The following is a 19,328-nucleotide window of genomic DNA, read 5'->3' on the forward strand; positions in this document are numbered from 1 at the left end:
GGAATCAATCGATGAAAAGCAGGCAAAATGACTTGACAGGTGCAACAGGACAACGAGATCCTCTCCTCTCCTCTGGTGGAGGTCACCCTGAAACAAGGGGAAATTGGAGAAACGGGAGGAAAGGGGCAGAATGAAAGGAGGGGGGATGGAAGTGTGAAGTGAGAAGAGACTGGGTGGAGGATGGATGTAAGAATGGAGGTGGAGAAGGGTGTTTCCGAACCGTGCCTTGTGCGCACACTTTGCAGGAAATCCCTTCACTGGGCTGCACACGGCACACAACACTACGACACACACGCACGCATGCATGCATGCATGCGTGCGTGCGTGTGTGCTTGCGCGCATGCATGCATGTACGTAGCGGGCTGCGGCACGACACGCGCCTAGCCTATGATGTAGGAGGACGATGACATGAGGGTGGGAGGGGAGGGGGAGGAGGAGGAGGAGAGCCAATGAGCAGCCAGAGTGATGGAGCAAGGGAAGAGAGAGAGAGAGAGAGAGAGAGACAGACAGGCAAAGAGAGAGAGTGTGATGGAAAGGGGTGGAGAAAGCAGTAAAGAAGAGAGCGAGAGAGGCAGAGAGAGAGAGAGAGAGAGAAAGGGCAGAGAAAGTGTCTGTGAGCGAGAGGGAGAGCGTGTGAGCACATGAAAGAGTGAGACAGGCAGAGTGAGAGAAGAGGAGAGAGCATCTTTTGCAGGCATCCAGGTTGCAGTTTCATTGGAGGCTGAGAAGGCAGAGAAGAGAGGGAGAGCTTTACTCTGTACTGTAAAGGACGACACCTCTACTCTCTCTCTCTCTCTCTCTGTGTGTTTTTCTTTCTCTCTCTTCACTCACACACACACACACACACACACACATGCTTGGCTGGCTGACAGTGCTTTGGAGAGCTCTCTACTAAAGAGTGGACTAGAGCTGAATCCATCCATCTATCTCTCCATCGCCTCCTCCCAACACGCTTTGGGACACGCTGCTCTCGTCCTGTCAGCCGCCGCGGAACCATTTGGAACCGGACCCGTTTCTCCCATCATTCATCTACTCATCAGGCTTCAGTCTTCATCTTTCCGAACAGACATACGAAACCAACCTAACCAAACCAAACCGATCGACGACGACGAGCTGAAGAGGACCTGACCTTCCCCCCCCTCCCCCTCCCCCCCGAGATCGAAACATCCAACCAAACAGCAACCATGAACTTCCTCCGGCGTCGCCTCTCCGACAGCACCTTCATCTCCAACTTGCCCAACGGATATATGACGGACCTCCAGAGGCCCGACGCTCCGGCCGCCCCACCTCCCACCTCCCCATCCTCCTCTGCTCCCCCCCAGCCAGGTGCTCAGACGACGTCTCCGTCCCAACAGCAACCCGCGGCGGCGCCAGCGGCTCCGGTCCAGGCGTCCCCGGCAGGGGAGCGGCGTGCGTCGGTCCAGGCGTCCCCGGCAGTGGAGCGGCGTGCGTCGGTCGCCGCCACCTCCCCCGCGGCGCCCACCCAGGAGCGCCGCGCGTCTTCTGCCTTCTTCAGCTCCTTCAGCCAGATCAGCAACGTGGTCAAGCAGACGGCGGCATCGGCCGCGGGCTTCGTGGAGGCCACGCAGCACTCGTCGTCCTCCTCCTCTCCCGCCGTCTCCAAGAGGTTCAAGGTCCTGCTGGTCATCGACGAGCCGCAGCATGAGTGGTGAGTTGGGTGCCACACACACACCGGAGCCGTCCCCTGATTGGATCGCTGAGTCGGGGGATGAGCGTTTGGACCAATTGGGGGGCGGGCGGGCGCCGGGGGGCGAACGATGTGATTGGTGTTATCTAACGTTAACTAACTAGTCCATGAATGTGTGAGCCGTGTGTGTGTGTGTGTGTGTGTGTGTGTGTGTGTGTGTGTGTGTGTGTGTGTGTGTGTGTGTGTGTGTGTGTGTGTGTGTGTGTGTGTGTGTGTGTGTGTGTGTGTGTGTGTGTGTGTGTGTGTGTGTGTGTGTGTGTGTGTGTAGCGAATGATGATTGGAACTGGAGTTATCGAGCGATGACGTACTAATACATGAAAGCCATAGTAAATGCCATAGTAAAAGTACTGTGGCATTGTGTGTGTGTGTGTGCACCGTCTGTCTATGTGTGTGTGTGTGTGTGTGTGTGTGTGTGTGCGTGCGTGCGTGTGTGCGTATGCGTGTGAAATACAAACATCAAACAAGCCATCATGGAATGAATTGGTGGCCTGTGCTGCTATGTAATAATGTATGAAACAACGCTGTTACATCACATCTTCCTGTGGTTTTACGCTAGGCACGTGCTGCTCTCTCACATTCACAAGAAAGGCACCATCTTTATCTGTTGGCATATAGTTGGTTCCTTCTGTATTGGGTGCGTGCGTGCGTGCGTGCGTGCGTGCGTGCGTGCGTGCGTGCGTGCGTGCGTGCGTGCGTGCGTGCGTGCGTGCGTGCGTGCGTGCGTGCGTGCGTGCGTGCGTGCGTGCGTGCGTGCAGTATATTGATGTGTGTAATTGGCTGTAATCTTGCCGTTTCCTCTATCTACACTTTAAGTATATTCCATTCTCTTTCTGAGCTATTATAGAGCTGCCAGTTTCCCATAATAGAAGCGGCTCTATTTACCAGAACACACACACACACACGACAAGACAGTTTTCCTCCAGGGTCTGACTGGCACCACACAACATCAACCCCCCACCCCTATAGCACGCCGTCTGTCTGTGCGTGCGTGCGTGCGTGCGTGCGTGCGTGCGTGCGTGCGTGCGTGCGTGCGTGCGTGCGTGCGTGCGTGCGTGCGTATGCGTGTGAAAAATACGAAACCTCGAACAAGCCATCATGGAATTGGTGGCCTGTGCTTTAATGTATTAAACAACACTGTTACATCACATCTTCCTGTGGTTTTACGTTAGGCAAAGAAAGGCACCATCTTTATCTGTTAGCATATAGTTTGTTCCTTCTGTATTGGGTGGGAATGGATGCATGCATGTGTCTATCGGAGGATTCTAGAGCTTTTCATATATGAATGAAGACATTATGAATTATCTCTTATCGGCTGTACGTATGCCAAAACTAGGGTTTATTGCGTTGGTTTTGCATTTACACTGTCTGGGGTATTATCTCTTGCATGCCTTGATGAATAAAATGGAGTTCTGCCACCTATAGCCATGCTATTTATCACACATGCACCTCATCACTTCATGATGTCCTACTATTATATTAGATTATGCATATTGGCTACATGGGACTCACAGGGGGGATTAATGTATGGCCTGGATATTGTGTAGTCGCCATGGATGGCCTTCATGCGGCCGGTTGCACGTTGCGAACGAACAGCCTGTTACATAAAGCACATAAAGCACAGGTCATTACGGACCTGTCTCAGTTAGTGTGTAGGCGTGTGCAGAATGCTGTGCATACATGCACGGATATTACATTTTCGCTGCACTAACATTTATCCCCATGCCCCTTTTGACCGGAATATTTACTCTATATTCTCTAGCTCATTCTAGCGGATCATAATCCATCATCTCTCTCTCTCGCTGTGTTTCAGCCATTTGGGATTGGATCACCGCCATCATGTGTGATGTGGTGGTAACACGACATCACACAGCTAGACAGTGTTGTCTCTGGAACAGATATTTACTCTAGTCTATTGCATGCAGGCTTGAGGACGATTCTACAAATGCCTTCTAAATCCTGACAGTTTTCTGAAAAACCTCATGTCAGTGGTTCTCAAAACATTTTCATGTCAAGGACCCCCACAAATATATGTATTTGGTCGCCGGCTGCCATCTGAAAATATGTTGTTCCAGGGACCAGAAGCAAAAGATTTGAGTTTAAAAACGTTTGCTCTGAAAGAAAATATTTAAACATTTGGGCCACATTTTTCACGATTTTTCAAAAATAGCAGACCTACAAGCTCGTAGCGCGGCACTCGGTGTGCTTGTAGATCTGCTATTTTTCATCAGCTAAAGTACAACATAATGCCGCCCAGAATGGCTTAACTCCTGCTGCTGTGGTATCCGCTATACATCGGACATAGACTGGGCATTGCATCGAGCGCTCCTAGCTATTATCTGTAGCCATGATTTGGATTGTTTGGGGTGCCGTCGTCGTACAACATAATGATGCAGCAATGTCTGAGCGGATAACCTTAAGAGCCTTGAAAAGGTCAAACCGAGAGAGAGAACAAGGAGAGTGTGAGTCACGAATCAAGAGGGTTATTCTTATTCTTGTATCACGCTCTTGAGTCTGTTGTGGTTCTAATCATGCCCAGACCAAGTTTGATCAGCTTCTTTCTCATTCACTCAACACTGTACAATACATTCCAGCCAGAAGGACGGAGATTGTGGTTCTGCTAATGGGGGGGGGTATATAACTATTATGTTATCAGCAAGTCATGCTTTCTTGCACCGGATGTTTGTGTGGGTGTCATGAGTGCTGCTGATTCCCTATCGGTTTGTTGCGACCGCATATATTGATGACATTCCTGATGTCATCAATATTGCCCAGCAACTCTACATCTCACCTCAAACTTCAAACCCTATAGATCTCCATATATGGAGCTGACCTGTTTCTGACATTCCATATGTCGATCCTTCCCCATCCGTCCTTCCTCTTCGATGTCTCCCATTTGACTGGTATACCTGCCCATTTAAACTCTAGACAGGCCTGCCCCAAAGTTATTCCCTGTACACTCAAGACACTGCCCCCGCTGTCACCCTTAGATCTCCATATATGGAGCTGACCTGTTCTGACATTCCATAATGTTGATCTGACCTCCTCAAACCCTGTACACTCAAGACACGCTCCATATATGGCCAGTACATCATTCTTTCCATATGTTGATCTGACCCTTAGAGTATATATTAATAGAGACAGCACCCGGAGGAAACCCTGAGGCGAAAAATGGACATAGTGGCCCAATTTGGTATTGCAGCTCGAGTTGACTATCATTGCGCACGTTCACGTTATTGGGCCCATGACACGTGAACGCTATGTTTCATACGTGAACGCGTGCAATGATAGTCAACGGCCAGCGCGTTCACGATTTGGCCCAATCCATCCCAGAATGGTCCTACCCGGAAGGAGGAGTGAAATCGCCTCATGCGCTTTTGAGCAACTTAATGCAAGTGGATGGGAGGAGAAATCGGTGCCGTCTCTATTAACCCATTCTGGACGGGAACCCCTTTTGGTGTTTTAACTAAGCAGTTTGTTATACTTTAGCTATTGAAAAATATCAGATCTACAAGCTCATAGCGCGCCACCGAGTGGCGCGCTACGAGCTTGTAGGTCTGCTATTTTTGAAAAAACTTGAAAATGCAGGCCTAAATGCGTTAATATATATACTCCATCTGACCTGATCCCCCCCCATGCCAAAGCGCCAGCGCTTGCCCAGCAGTCTGCCGTCACCCAGGCAGATGTGTGCACCCGCCCTCAGGGCCTCTTACTGGTACTATGGGATTGCTGTTACACATGTACATGTATGACATACTGTTACACATGTACATGTATGACATACTGTTACACATGTACATGTATGACATACTGTTACACGTGTACATGTATGACATACTGTTACACGTGTACATGTATGACATACTGTTACACATGTACATGTATGACATACTGTTACACGTGTACATGTATGACATACTGTTACACATGTACATGTATGACATACTGTTACACATGTACATGTATGTGCAGTGTGTACACGCAGCAGTCATAGAGGCCACACACGCTGTGCCCTTTGCTCCACTGCTGCAGTGTTCTGACCTCAGTACATTAAACTAATGAACGGGTTGGTCGAGGCCAGGATGGCTCCCTTTCCTAGACTCAAATGTCAGGAAGGGACTAGTGGACAAGAGATCCAGTATAAGTCATTTTACACTTGGTTGCATGCTTGTAGATCGGCTATTTTCAGCAAGTGTAAATACAGTCATTACGACACCATCAAGGCCCGCCAAAATACTAACACTAAAACACATATCAGTTGACTAAAATGTGACTAAAACTAAATGAAGTTTCATTCCAAAGACTAAACAAAAACAGAAATGTGCCTGCCAAAAACAACACTGGGTGGCAGAGACACAGCCAAATACAATAAAATGGAACACCCAGTGCCTGCTATGCCTGCTTGTCACTCGGCATCAGTTGGATTGGGGGTAAATCCCTGCGACATTATGTCCAGGGGGTGTATACTTGCATACATCAAGCTGCCTCACGTTACATAAACGGGAGATAAGCTCCCCTCCCTGACCTTTTAGGCCACATGGCTTTGGAAACCTTGGTTCTCAATGCAACATACAGTACATGCAAGCTCACGAATAAGCTTTCGTGTCACTAAGCGTTGTGAGCTTGTACACCTGTTCATTTTGTGCGACACTGTCATTATGACAAAGTGTATAACATAGGGCATATATTAACCCATTTTGTGCAGGAACCCCTTTTGGTGTTTTAAGAACTATGTTGTACTTTAGCTATTGAAAAATAGCAGATCTACAAGCTCATAGCGCGTCACCGAGTGCCGCGCTATGAGCTTGTAGGTCTGCTATTTTTGAAAAATCGTGAAAATGTGGCGCACATCTTTGAATGTATATTCTTTCAGAGCGAACGTTTTGAACTCAAATCTTTGCTTCTGGGGGGTTCCTGGAACTACATATTTTCAGATGTGGGTCGGCGGCCGATTACATATCATTTTTGGGGGTCCTTGACATGAAATATTGAGCGCCACTGATACAGAAACATGAGGTATGGCTAAATGGGGTAACTCATCAAACATCCTCAAAAGATTTGGACATGCAGTGTGTCCTCCTGACTGCGGCGATATGAGCAATGCTTGGGGGGTTTGGACTGACTGGAGTGGAGTGGCAGTTTTAGCTGGCATAATTCCCTGGAAGCCGCACCAATGGTTTGTAAGCCATTTTTCATTCCCTACAGTGCCACATAAATATTCATGTGTACCCTTTATGCAGGGGTTACAGACAGTGCTTCCCTCTCGCTCAGAACATATAGGGCCAAGGAGCCATTCCGCTAAATTGTATGGATTTTTCCACTCAGTGAAGAGTATAAGAGATCTGAAGCTACTCAATAAAACAACTTGATGAGGAAAGGATTCGGTGGGAAATCCTCCTCTCTCTGTAATGATTGCAGCGCATTATGGATGTCAGGAACTTATGCTTTAATAATGTATCACAGTAAGACAAACATAAATTCATAATGCTCACACCCCCATTAATTTCCCTATATCTGGGATTGTGAGTGGGACTAATTTTGCCTGCATCAGCTTTGACGCCTCTAAAGACCCCATGAAAGTGGGTTTCAGTGCATTTGATAGATTGCACTGATTTATGTATTTCCCCCCACACTTTTGTCACTGCACCATTACCACCACCCTGTATGAACTGTGTCATCCCACCCCTAGCCGCTTGTTTCCCCCTGACAGACAGCGCTACGGCGGATGGTTGACACTACTCTATCTCCCCCAGATCCTGCCTTGCCGAACAGGTGCCACCACCAACCAATAGAGGGTATGCACGTGACATCATCATCAAACCAGGAAGTTATGCAGGAACGCCTACTGAGTGGCAAAAACTACTTTCTGGCCTTGACAGCCCAGACATCCACACAGAAAAGTCCTATCTGATTGCATTAAACAACATTAAACAATGTTAAACTCACTTTGCATGTTGCTTTGCCACTCTATTTGCCACTCGATGTGCCATTCACTTTAAGCATGCGCATACCCTCTTTATTCCCCAGTGCAGGTTAGACATACCAACAGTCCTACAGTCCTACATTCCTACAGTCCGACATCCTACCCCAAAACCCTGACCGCACACAGAAGCCATGGGTGATTTGTAACCGGGCAGCACATGTCGGGAGTGACGGTGTTGTCGGACTCATGACTGTTGGTATGTCTAACAAACCAGCCAAGCTGGAGGCACTGCTGCTGGGAATCAAGCCTGCAGGGGCCTTTGTGGTGGCGGGCCTTACCTTGCCCATTCTCTATTGTCTGCATTGCTGTTTAAGCCACACGTCGTAGGGGTCCCAATCTCGACACGTACATACGATGTCCTCAGACGTCCTAGCGCATCCTCAATGATACCGGGCGAGATAAAAAATATTCTGAATTATTTCCTTTTTTTTTTGTCAGTTCGCCTTTCGGCTACCGTATGCTACACTCTAGACTCTTGTTAGCTTACCATTGACTTAGCTGTTACCGCGGCAGAAAGAATGACTCGTCTCTCCTAATCCAGAGCGCTCTCCGTGGTTTTGAACGGATCGATATACTAGCGCTTCATTTCTGCTCCTCATCCGTCTCTCCCGCAAAATATGAACGCTTTTTGGATCATATATCGTATAAATGAAAACGATAGCAATGTAAGCTAGCAATGTAAAGAGAACCTTTTTGAGCGGATTGTTTCCGGTTCGTGGGTTTCCGAGTAAAATCTGCCATGTCTTTCCGGCACCCCACAGCTCCTATTTTGAAGGACTTCCGGCACTGATTGTGTTAAAAGCAAATGGAATTAACACAACAACCTGTAGCTGGGTAGCGCTGCCCGACTTGTTCAGGCCTTATTACCGTTCATTCTACACGTATAATTATATGAGCAATGCTTGGGGGGTTTGGACTGGAGTGGAGTGGCAGTTTTTGCTGGCATAATTCCCTGGAAGCCGCACCAATGGTTTGTAAGCCATTTTTCATTCCCTACATAATTCTAATTCATGCCGTTTTACGCTGTGTCCCGATGTCCAGGTTTAGAAACACAGGCGTTTACTGTTACGTAAGGATTCTTCAGAAACATGCCCGGCAGCCATTCTCAGAAGCACCGATGTAGAAACATTGTTGGGAAGGAGTAGTCTGTATGGATTCAGTGTGATGGACAGCTAGGTTTATGGGCATGGCTGGCTGGGCTTGACGTTGGTAACCTTTTTTCTGAAGCTTATTTGCTCATTTCCTCTTACATCTACCTAGTTGAGAGTAAACCTACTCATGCATGTGTGTCCACAATTTCCTCTGCAGTGGCAGTGTGTTATGTTTAATAGGGTGCGTATGCACCTCTGCCTAATGTGTACAGTATGTGTAATCATTTAGCTCTTACTGCAAACAGGTCCCTGAAACCCCAAAGCCATTAACTGGTGAGCCACGTTGCCTTTCTCACTGAATGGTATTATAGGTTCCCCAGATGAACTTCTGAATCTGAGAGCAATGAGAGCATATTGAGGCTCCTCTATCTCGCAGACAGTATACTGTATAGCACCTCATCTTACATATTATACGCAGTGATGTAATGTCATTTTCAATGTAATGAGTTCCACTTAATAATAATAATAATAATAATAATTTTGCCATTTTATTGATTTTTTTTATTTTTTTTTTTACAAATTGCAGCATTTAACTCCCATTTCATTTTATATGATTATAATGTGGTTATATTAATGTAGAAAACAGAAGAAGAAATGATGATTATAACTAAAGCTAGCAAAATAAACTAGAATAAAAAAACAGTACAGTAGTGCATTCCGTGGATGCAGAGGTCGTTTTTATTGCGTCCCTTAACTATAAACCCGGTTTTGGGATGCAAAATGCACCCTATTTTAATCTCTGCATACTATACGTATATATGTTTGTGTCTACTTGTCTCAAGCCTGATCTGCCCCCCCAAAGGGATAGAAGACAGACAGCCGTTCCAGGGCTATACATTTTACTGGCAACGTACAGTAGCCTATAACCTTGGAGAAAACCAACCTGTGGTACTATAGCCTCTATAGATTTTGTTATCAGTCTGTCACTGCCTGCATCTCCCCGCTCCATAGCAACAACAGTAGGCTATCCTATCATGTTACATGTATGCAGACTCCCTCCTTGGCCATGTACTGTACTTGCATGGGAATATGTACATTGTGTCTCCAGTAGTCTAGTTTGAGTCGGCCTGGGCCATGGCTCAATGGTCCAGGCACCTTGGCTGGTAATCCAGTCTGGTAGTGTGCCGCGGGTTCGACTCCCGAACTCGACGGCCTTTACTGCATGTCTTCCCCCCCATCTCTCTCCCCATTTCCTGTCAGCCTACTGTCTGTCCCTCCATACAAAATATAAAATAAAGGCGAAAGCCACAAAAAAAAAACATTTAAAAAAAAGTCTAGTTTCAGTCGACTAAATGTCATAAGATTTTAGTCGACTAAATCTATAGTTGATTTAGTCGACTAAAATGTAACGGCCTTTGATGCCGTCGTAATGACTCATTTTACACCTGCTGAGAATAGCAGATCTACAAGCTCACAACGCGTCGCGCTGCGACGTGTTGTGAGCTTGTAGATCTGCTATTCTCAGCATGCAACCAAGTGTAAAATGACTTATACTGGATCTCTTGTCCACTAGTGCCTTCCTAACATTTTAGTCTAGTTTTTATTTGTTGACGAAATTGTCAGTATTTACTTTAGTCTTAGTTTTAGTCATCATACAGTATAGCTTAGTTTTTATTTAGTTTCCATTTAGCTTCCGTCAGTGGAAAAAGGTAGTCGACGAACATTTTTCGTCTTAGTTTTAGTCGACGAAATCAACACTGATGGGTACTGGAGGTGTCAGACACTAGGGGCTCCATTTTTGTCGCCGCCGTTACCCGCGACGTGGCCCGCAAGGCCGGCGCAAGTCAGCCACTGCCCGGACGAGTATAGGAGCTTGCTCTGTCCCTTAATGGTATTTTGGTCCAGCGTCACCCGCTATCTATTTTGCCGACACCGGTATTTGCGCCTAGAGGTGTGGTCATGGGCGTGTTGGCACGCTTTCCCCTAAATTGCTATTGTGGTCCCACACATTTGGGAAGGCGCATAGTGGAGCCGTATGCCAAATTAGTTTGGTATAGCAGCGCGCACTGCGTGGAGATGTTGTTAATGGTATGGTCACAGATTATGCCAATTATGAAAATTGCTCAATGCAAGTTAGCATCCGGCAGTTTCTACATGCAGGGAACCCATACTCAACATTTCTGACATAAAACGTTGCTGTACGTGTGTGTATGTCTGGGTTCACAATGGGGCTCTATGTAGACTAAGTAGACTAATAAGGGATTTCGCATGGACGAAAATAGAGCCATATGTGTTAAGGCACAAGTTGGCACCTCTATTGCGTAGGACCGAAATAGCCAATTTGCTCGTCTACATATGACGTAAATTCATTGTCATGTCAATGGGAATGTATTTATGTTTGTGTTAGGATAAAAATCTACATTATAGCTGAATAGGAGGGGCTAGCGACCCTGTACCTGGATGGAAAACGTGACACAGACCAGCCATGCGAAAAGCAAAATAAATCACACCTGTGTGAAGTGAGAGAGGCTCTCTTATCATCATACATCATCTCATTCTGGCCAATCACAATTGTGCGGCCCTCACTTTTCCGTCTTCACTGCTGTCATCTTCAATATGTCTATAATATCTTTGCTCATCGCTCTAGGGTGATCAGCCAATCACAACCCGGGGTGCTGCGCATAGGGAGGGGCTATAGGGCCTCTCAAAAAACATCTGGAACTCCAAGGCTGCTCAACAGACTGCTGGTGTCTGCGCGTATTTCACGCCTGATGTACAGTTGGAGGCCATCGATATTGTCCTTTTCTTTTTGCTGAGGTTTGCGTGATCTGCGCAAAAGGACAGTTAACCCATTTTAAGCTCATAGCGCGCCACCGAGTGGCGCGCTACGAGCTTGTAGGTCTGCTATTTTTGAAAAATCGTGAAAATATTTATTTCAGAAAACTGGAGGATTTAGAAGATTTTTTTAAGATTTTGAGGTCAGGCCTAAATGGGTCAAATGATAAGGGACAATATCGGTGGCACCCAACTGTAAGGCCAGGTCCTGTGGGGGCAAGACAACACCCCACGCAAAACGTTGGCACGAAATTTGTAATGGAATTACAAATGGAATACCATTATATCTTCTATTATGCTTTATTTTTGCTACAATGCCTGTTTTTTTTGGGGCATGGCACATACTGTACAAGTGTACAGTAGGAGTAAGAGACTCTTTATTGTGCTTGACAGATTGTTATAGGCCTGGAAATTGCGTTCAATATTTTGGAAATGTTTTGGGAATTCATTGGAAAAAAGGGATTATTTGGGAACCCTGTTCTATAAGCCTTCAAACACCCAGTATGGGTGGTCTCTCTCTCTCGGTTGTGACCACCATGGGGTTATGGTGGTCACTGCTGCGAAACAAATAAATGTGTCATTTGTCAGTGACAAAGCATCTCTCCCTGTAGGCCTGTTCCCTTGAGAATGTGTGTGTGTGTGTGTGTGTGTGTGTGTGTGTGTGTGTGTGTGTGTGTGTGTGTGTGTGTGTGTGTGTGTGTGTGTGTGTGTGTGTGTGTGTGTGTGTGTGTGTGTGTGTGTGTGTGTGTGTGTGTGTGTGTGTGTGTGTGTGTGTGTGTGTGTGTGTGTGTGTGTGTGTGTGTGTGTGTGTGTGTGCGCGCCTGCCTCTCAGTCCATGCTGTGATGAAGTAATGAGAAGAGACGTGGTGATTCAGCGGTCTCACCCAGAGGGCCACATCTGCTCTACCCATGCCCCTCTGTCTCTCTCTCTCTCTCTCTCTGTGTGTGTCTCTCTCTCTCTCTCTGTGTGTGTCTCTCTCTCTCTCTCTGTGTGTGTCTCTCTCTCTCTCTGTGTGTCTCTCTCTCTCTCTCTCCCCCCATCTCTCTCTCTCTCTCTCTCTCCCCCCATCTCTCTCTCTCTCTCTCTCTCTCTCTCTCTCTCTCTCTCTCTCTCTCTCTCTCTCTCTCGGGAGTACGACAGAGTCACACTCCCGGAAATAGCATCTCTGAGCTTGCAGATCGGCCATTTGTTGGCGTTCATCGTATGATGAAGTACTGTATAAATCAGGCTTCATGGATGTCTACCAAAGGATTATATTTCTTTTCATTTCCAAATTGCTAACATTGGGAATAGGTTTTTGGCTTTTTGTGCCTTTTATTGATAGTTACAGTGAAGACAGACAGGAAAGAGGGGGAGAGAGAGAAGGGGTGAGATACGCAGCAGAGGTGGTCATGAACGGGACTCGAACACGCGGCACGCCGCCAGGCCAGAGCCCGCACGCGGCACACGCCCGGACCAGCAGGCTACCTTTTTTCCACAGACTTGACTGCAGTGTTGTTTTCGTCGACTAAAACTAAGACGAAAAATGTTCGTAGTTTTTTCACTGACGAAAACTAAATGGAAACTAAATGAAAACCTAGCTATGGTGACTAAAACTAAGACTAAATATTCTGACAATGTCGTCAACAAATAAAAACGAGACTAAAATGCTAGGAAGGGACTAGTGGACAAGAGATCGAGTATAAGTAATTTTACACTTGGTTGCATGCTGAAAATAGCAGATCTACAAGGTCACAGTGTAAAAAGTGTAAGTGTAAAAACAGTCATTACGACGGCATCAAGGCCCGCCAAAATACATTTTAGTCTACATTTTAGACTAAATCAACTGTAGATTTAGTCGACTAAAATCCAATGATATTTAGTCGACTAAAACTAGACTAACACTAGACTATGACTAAAACAAAAATCTAAATTTGCTGCCAAAAACAACACTGCTTGACTGTAATTGTCTTGAAAGCCAGACGTTGGGAGGGGCTAACGGCCCTCAATATCATACCCACATGAGGAGGGAGGGGCTAATGGCCCTCAATATCATACCCACATGAGCTGGTTTAATATCATGCCCACATGAGCTGGTTTAATATCATGCCCACATGAGGAGGGAGGGGCTAACGGCCCTCAATATCACACCCACATGAGCTGGTTTAATATCATACCCACATGAGCTGGTTTAATATCATACCCACATGAGCTGGTTTAATATCATACCCACATGAGCTGGTTTAATATCATACCCACATGAGCTGGTTTAATATCATGCCCACATGAGCTGGTTTAATATCATGCCCACATGAGCTGGTTTAATATCATACCCACATGAGCTGGTTTAATATCATACCCACATGAGCTGGTTTAATATCATACCCACATGAGCTGGTTTAATATCATACCCACATGAGCTGGTTTAATATCATACCCACATGAGCTGGTTTAATATCATACCCACATGAGCTGGTTTAATATCATGCCCACATGAGCTGGTTTAATATCATACCCACATGAGCTGGTTTAATATCATGCCCACATGAGCTGGTTTAATATCATACCCACATGAGCTGGTTTAATATCATGCCCACATGAGCTGGTTTAATATCATACCCACATGAGCTGGTTTAATATCATACCCACATGAGCTGGTTTTACACTCAATAGCTCTAAGGATGCTCTTTGTCGTTTGTCCGTCCACCACTTTGTTCCCAAAGCAACCTATCCCAACAGTAACCTAAATATATCTGGCCCTAATTCTGTCTGTGGTCAGTGGTGCTGCTACACACTGTCCCATTAAAGCATTTTAAAACCAGACGCTGCACCGAAGTAATGCAATACGATGTTTATATCAACTATTCACATTTTTACACATAGATATACAAATGCATCAAGCCTGTGTGTGTGCGTGTGCGTGTGCGTGTGTGCGTGCGTGCGTGCTACATCAAGATCTGTTCTAATTACTGTATCTGCATTACCAGTGGGAACAGGAGTACACAGTGGGAACAGGTGGAGAGGTGGAATCTATGCCAATTAACACTAGCGTGCATACACACACACACACACGTGCATACACACACACGTGCATACACACATCTTCTGTGCTACCATGCTATCCGTATCCTGCTGCGTTCGCTCCGCTGCTGACAGGGAAGAGAACTGAGCAGCAACACAGGGAGGGGCGGGGCGGTGGGAGCAAAGGGGACAGATCTTCAAATGAACACCGCATTGAGCCTCGACACGTTGTTAGCTTGTAGCTCTGCTCTTTTTGGCGAACGACACCGCCGTTCAGAAATATAAATTTAGGTTATATAACCGCGACTATAGAATGTGCACTTGCTGTAGAGCCTTGTCTTTATCACGATTGAATGGTCACATTCTGTAGTCGCACCTGTGCTACAAATTGAGTGCTACAAATGTAATTTTACAACTCGCACGGTGCTATTTTTAGTAGCAAATGCGAGCACCTAGTCGCACTGTCGAGCCCTGCATGGGGGTCCCCGGACCCCACTTTGGGAACCACTGCTCTACAGCTGGTGGTCACCCAGGATGACGAATTAATTCTACAGCTTTGTCTCAACAGTTGATGAGATTAAATCCCCCTTTCCACCCGTCTCAAAAACATCCAGTAGTATAGTGAGTAGACTAAAACAGTGGTTCTCAAACGTTTCCATGTACAGGACCCCCAAATTGACACCCAATTAGCCTGCGGACCCCCGTTAGAAAATATACGGCAAGGACCCCCCCCATAAGAGAATATTTTACGGCTCTAGCAGTGATTCTCAACCAGTTTAATTTCAAGGAGCCCCATGGTTTGACCCCCATTTAATGCCATTTCTATCTCTCCCCAATGTATTTTGTAAAAAAAAAAGTAAATTGAACTCTGAGAGTGTACAAATGGAACGGGTCCATTTGGTTCCATTTGTACACTTGAGTTACAGACCCATAAGGGTCCATTTAGTTCCTAATTATCATTTAGCTGGGAACCCCCAGGAACTCTCTCAAGGACCCCTCGAAGTCCCCGGACCCCACTTTGGGAACCACTGGACTAAAATAGTCCTTTGGGAATAAATGATACGTAGCTCGCGGAGTCAGTTCAGTCAGATATACTCGAGAGGTTTCATGCCGTGCTCAAGGACGCATACCGGTACATATACTCAAGGGGTTAATATGCTGCATTACTACTATGTGGGTGTATTCAGTGTGTGCAAGACCCTCATGTCATTCGCTGATGTGGCAGTCAGCTGACCAATTGGGCGGGGTATTAGACTCCCCTAGACTGCAAGCTTCTTCCTGCCTTCCTTCTGCTTATGGTTCCTGGCTGTTGTTATGTGATGTTTGCTCCCACCACCACCACCCCAGCACCACCGGTGGGCCCTGCTATTTATGTTCCCCATGGGGGGGGTTGTTATTGTATATCTGTCTCCCTGCTCTTAATGTTTAATGATGGTGTTTTTTTTGTGCCGAGCAGGGAGAAAAATGTAGCAGAGCCGAACGCCAAGATAAAATATTATATGCACACTTGTATTCTCTTTCTATGACAAATATTGGTTAAATCTATTCGTGAGTTATACCTGACTGAACTGAAAATGTTCATCGTTGGTTCTTCCCATTCCCAATGAACCGTCTTTGCTTGTGAGGCTGAGTATTTCTGTTGCTGTGCTGCCTGTTAGTGCTGCTGACTGCACAGTTTATTTCGCATCACTGATTTTGGGAAATACTAAAGCAGAGTGCGAGTGGTGTTTAGCTACGGGGCAGCATTTAAAATACACCTGCTGAGAACCGACCTTGTTGCAGTATAGTGTAGCGTGAGTGTTTATTTTCTCTTTTTAACAGTGGTACGGATCGACCCCTTCCTTCCTAGGGCCCAAAGGGCCGTGAGCGGCGCTGCTACACCAAATCAAAGGGCCCCCATTGCACGTGCGTGATTCGCGCGCGTAACACAAATCGAGACCGACATTCGATTAATTGCATTCACCCTGTTCTCCATAACAACTGTAGTTGTTAAGGATGACGTAACGTCGAACTACCGTTACGTCATTCTCCCTTCTTTATAAGGCTACACCCAGCCAAGATCTCTTTGTCAGAAAATAAACATACAAACGTAACTCAACTTGGTTCAAACCCTTAACTAGTCAATACAGACCAGACCTTGTCAGACTCTCACCTTCGACCTAAGAGGCCTTCAAACCAAAACCTTAACAGTATTTTCTGACCACCTCAGGTTGAAGCCGAGTCCTCATGGACACTAGGAAACCCAAGGACCGTAGAGTCAAGCACGAAGCACTTATCCCGTCTAATTCCAACGACGAGGGATCCACTTCTGTTATGATGCACGACGCACCTATCCTATCTTCTTCCAACGAGACACCCACTTCAGTTATGCAGACCAACCCGCCATCCTCCTCCAAACAGAGGGAGACTGACCCCACTTTCACACAACTAGTGATACAACTTGCTGCTAGCCAGCAACAAATTGCTTCTAGCCAGCAGAGACAAGAAGTTCTCTTGACTAACTTTCTTGCTGGCAATCGGCCCCTTAGGCACCGTTCCCTTAAGAACAGACACCTTCGGAATCGAACCCTCAGGCAAGATGCCCCCTCCCCCACCAACCACCAACCCACCCTCCCTCCCTCCCTCCAAGCCGAAGCTGCCCAGGGGTCCGTTGGAGAAGGCCTCCTGGATATATCTCTTGAGGACGACCCCTGCTGTTTGGTCGACATGAACGTTGAGAATCGTGCCGCACCTCCACTCCAGCGTTTCCGGCCCCCGTCTTTTCCTAAACCGCTTTTTAATGGCACTTCCGGGGCCTGTGGCCGATACATTAACATGTTGAAGCTGTTTTTCGCCTCTGGCGACGGTGAGCCTACCAACGAGGAACGCATTGGCTACTTTGTCTCAGGTCTTTCCGACAGAGCGGAGGAGCTGGCTTTTACTCTCCTCGATAAAACGCCGGCGATCTCTTACTGGGCCCTGTCTGCCGACCTCCAGAAGACTTTCGACCCGCAGCTCAGTTCTGCTGATGCCGAAGGGACACGGGGTCTCTACTTGGAGCAAGGGAACCGGACCGTTTCTGAATTCGCGATTGAATTCCGCCTGGTCAATGCAGCAGCCGACCACGCTGAGAGCACTTTGATCAGTTGCTTCACCAGCGGCCTCGATAAGCCCATTAGGGAGTTTGTTGTCCTCCAATCTCGGTTCACCCGCCTAGACACCTTGATTAACGCGGCCTCCGACTATGATAATCGACGCCGTGCGGCACATGCTGATTCACGTAGCCTGGCCTCTCGGTTCTCTCCCTCACCCACTATGCTCCCCACCCATTATGCTCCCTCACCCCCTGACGCCCAACATTTCTCCCCCGCCCATTTCCCCACCTATTGACCCCGATGCTCACACATGGAGGTTGGACACTCACGGGATACGAAGGCTACTGGCCGTCCGCCGGAGGAACCGCGACCTGCAGTACCTGGTTGAATTGCTGGACGGGAATCCCGCTAAGCCCCTTTGGATCCCCTGTACTGAGATTCCTCCTCACTTCATCAGAGAATTTGACAAGACCCAGTCCACTACCCCCATGATGACGCGCGGACACGTCCGTCGAGGGGGAGGTACTGTTAAGGATGACGTAACGTCGAAACCCCCATGAAGGATGACGTAACGTCGAAACCCCTATGAACCCCCATGAAGACGCGCGGACACGTCCGTCGAGGGGGAGATACTGTTAAGGATGACGTAACGTCGAACTACCGTTACGTCATTCTCCCTTCTTTATAAGGCTACACCCAGCCAAGATCTCTTTGTCAGAAAATAAACATACAAACGTAACTCAACTTGGTTCAAACCCTTAACTAGTCAATACAGACCAGACCTTGTCAGACTCTCACCTTCGACCTAAGAGGCCTTCAAACCAAAACCTTAACAGTAGTTGTGCCAAGAGAACTATAGTATAGCTCACTTGGAGGCAGTGTTGTTTTTGGCAGCAAATTTTGATTTTAGTTTTAGTCACATTTTAGTCACCCGGAATGTTTTAGTGTTAGTCTAGTTTTAGTCGACTAAATATCATAAGATTTTAGTCGACTATTTTCTACAGTTGATTTAGTAAAATGTATTTTGGTGGGCCTTGATGCCGTCGTGATGGTTGATTTTGCTGAAAATAGCAGATCTACAAGCTCGTAGATCTGCTATTTTCAGCATGCAAGCAAGTGTAAAATGACTTATACTGGATCTCTTGTCCACTAGTCCCTCCCTAGCATTTTAGTCAAGCTTTTATTTGTTGACGAAATTGTCAATATATTTAGTCTTAGTTTTAGTCATCATAGCTTAGTTTTCATTTAGTTTTCGTCAGTGGAAAAAGGTAGTCGGTGAACATTTTTCGTCTTAGTTTTAGTCGACGAAATCAACACTGCTTGGAGGAGGGAGTTACGGTCGGGTCTTTTGCGGTGGTCGCTACTACACTAGTCAGACTCACTTGGAGGAGGGAGTTACGGTCGGGTCTTTTGCGGTGGTCGCTACTACACTAGTCAGACTCACTTGGAGGAGGGAGTTACGGTCGGGTCTTTTGCGGTGGTCGCTACTACACTATAGTCAGACTCACTTGGAGGAGGGAGTTACGGTCGGGTCTTTTGCGGTGGTCGCTACTACACTATAGTCAGACTCACATGGAGGAGGGAGTTACGGTCGGGTCTTTTGCGGTGGTCGCTACTACACTATAGTCAGACTCACTT

General features: G+C 46.8%; 1 protein-coding gene across 1 annotated transcript in view; it reads left to right on the forward strand.

Moving 5' to 3' along the window:
- Window positions 1-1,184: 1,184 nt before the first annotated feature.
- Window positions 1,185-19,328, forward strand: part of syn2b (synapsin IIb) — a gene marked incomplete at both ends in the record, with an annotated part of 144,393 nt that continues 126,249 nt past the window's right edge. The window contains one exon of the mRNA XM_079510387.1: window positions 1,185-1,669. Coding sequence (XP_079366513.1) covers window positions 1,185-1,669 — 485 coding nt within the window. The remainder of the gene's footprint in view (window positions 1,670-19,328) is intronic.

Source organism: Electrona antarctica, assembly GCF_951216825.1.
Source record: "Electrona antarctica genome assembly, chromosome: 9".
Taxonomy (NCBI): domain Eukaryota; kingdom Metazoa; phylum Chordata; class Actinopteri; order Myctophiformes; family Myctophidae; genus Electrona; species Electrona antarctica.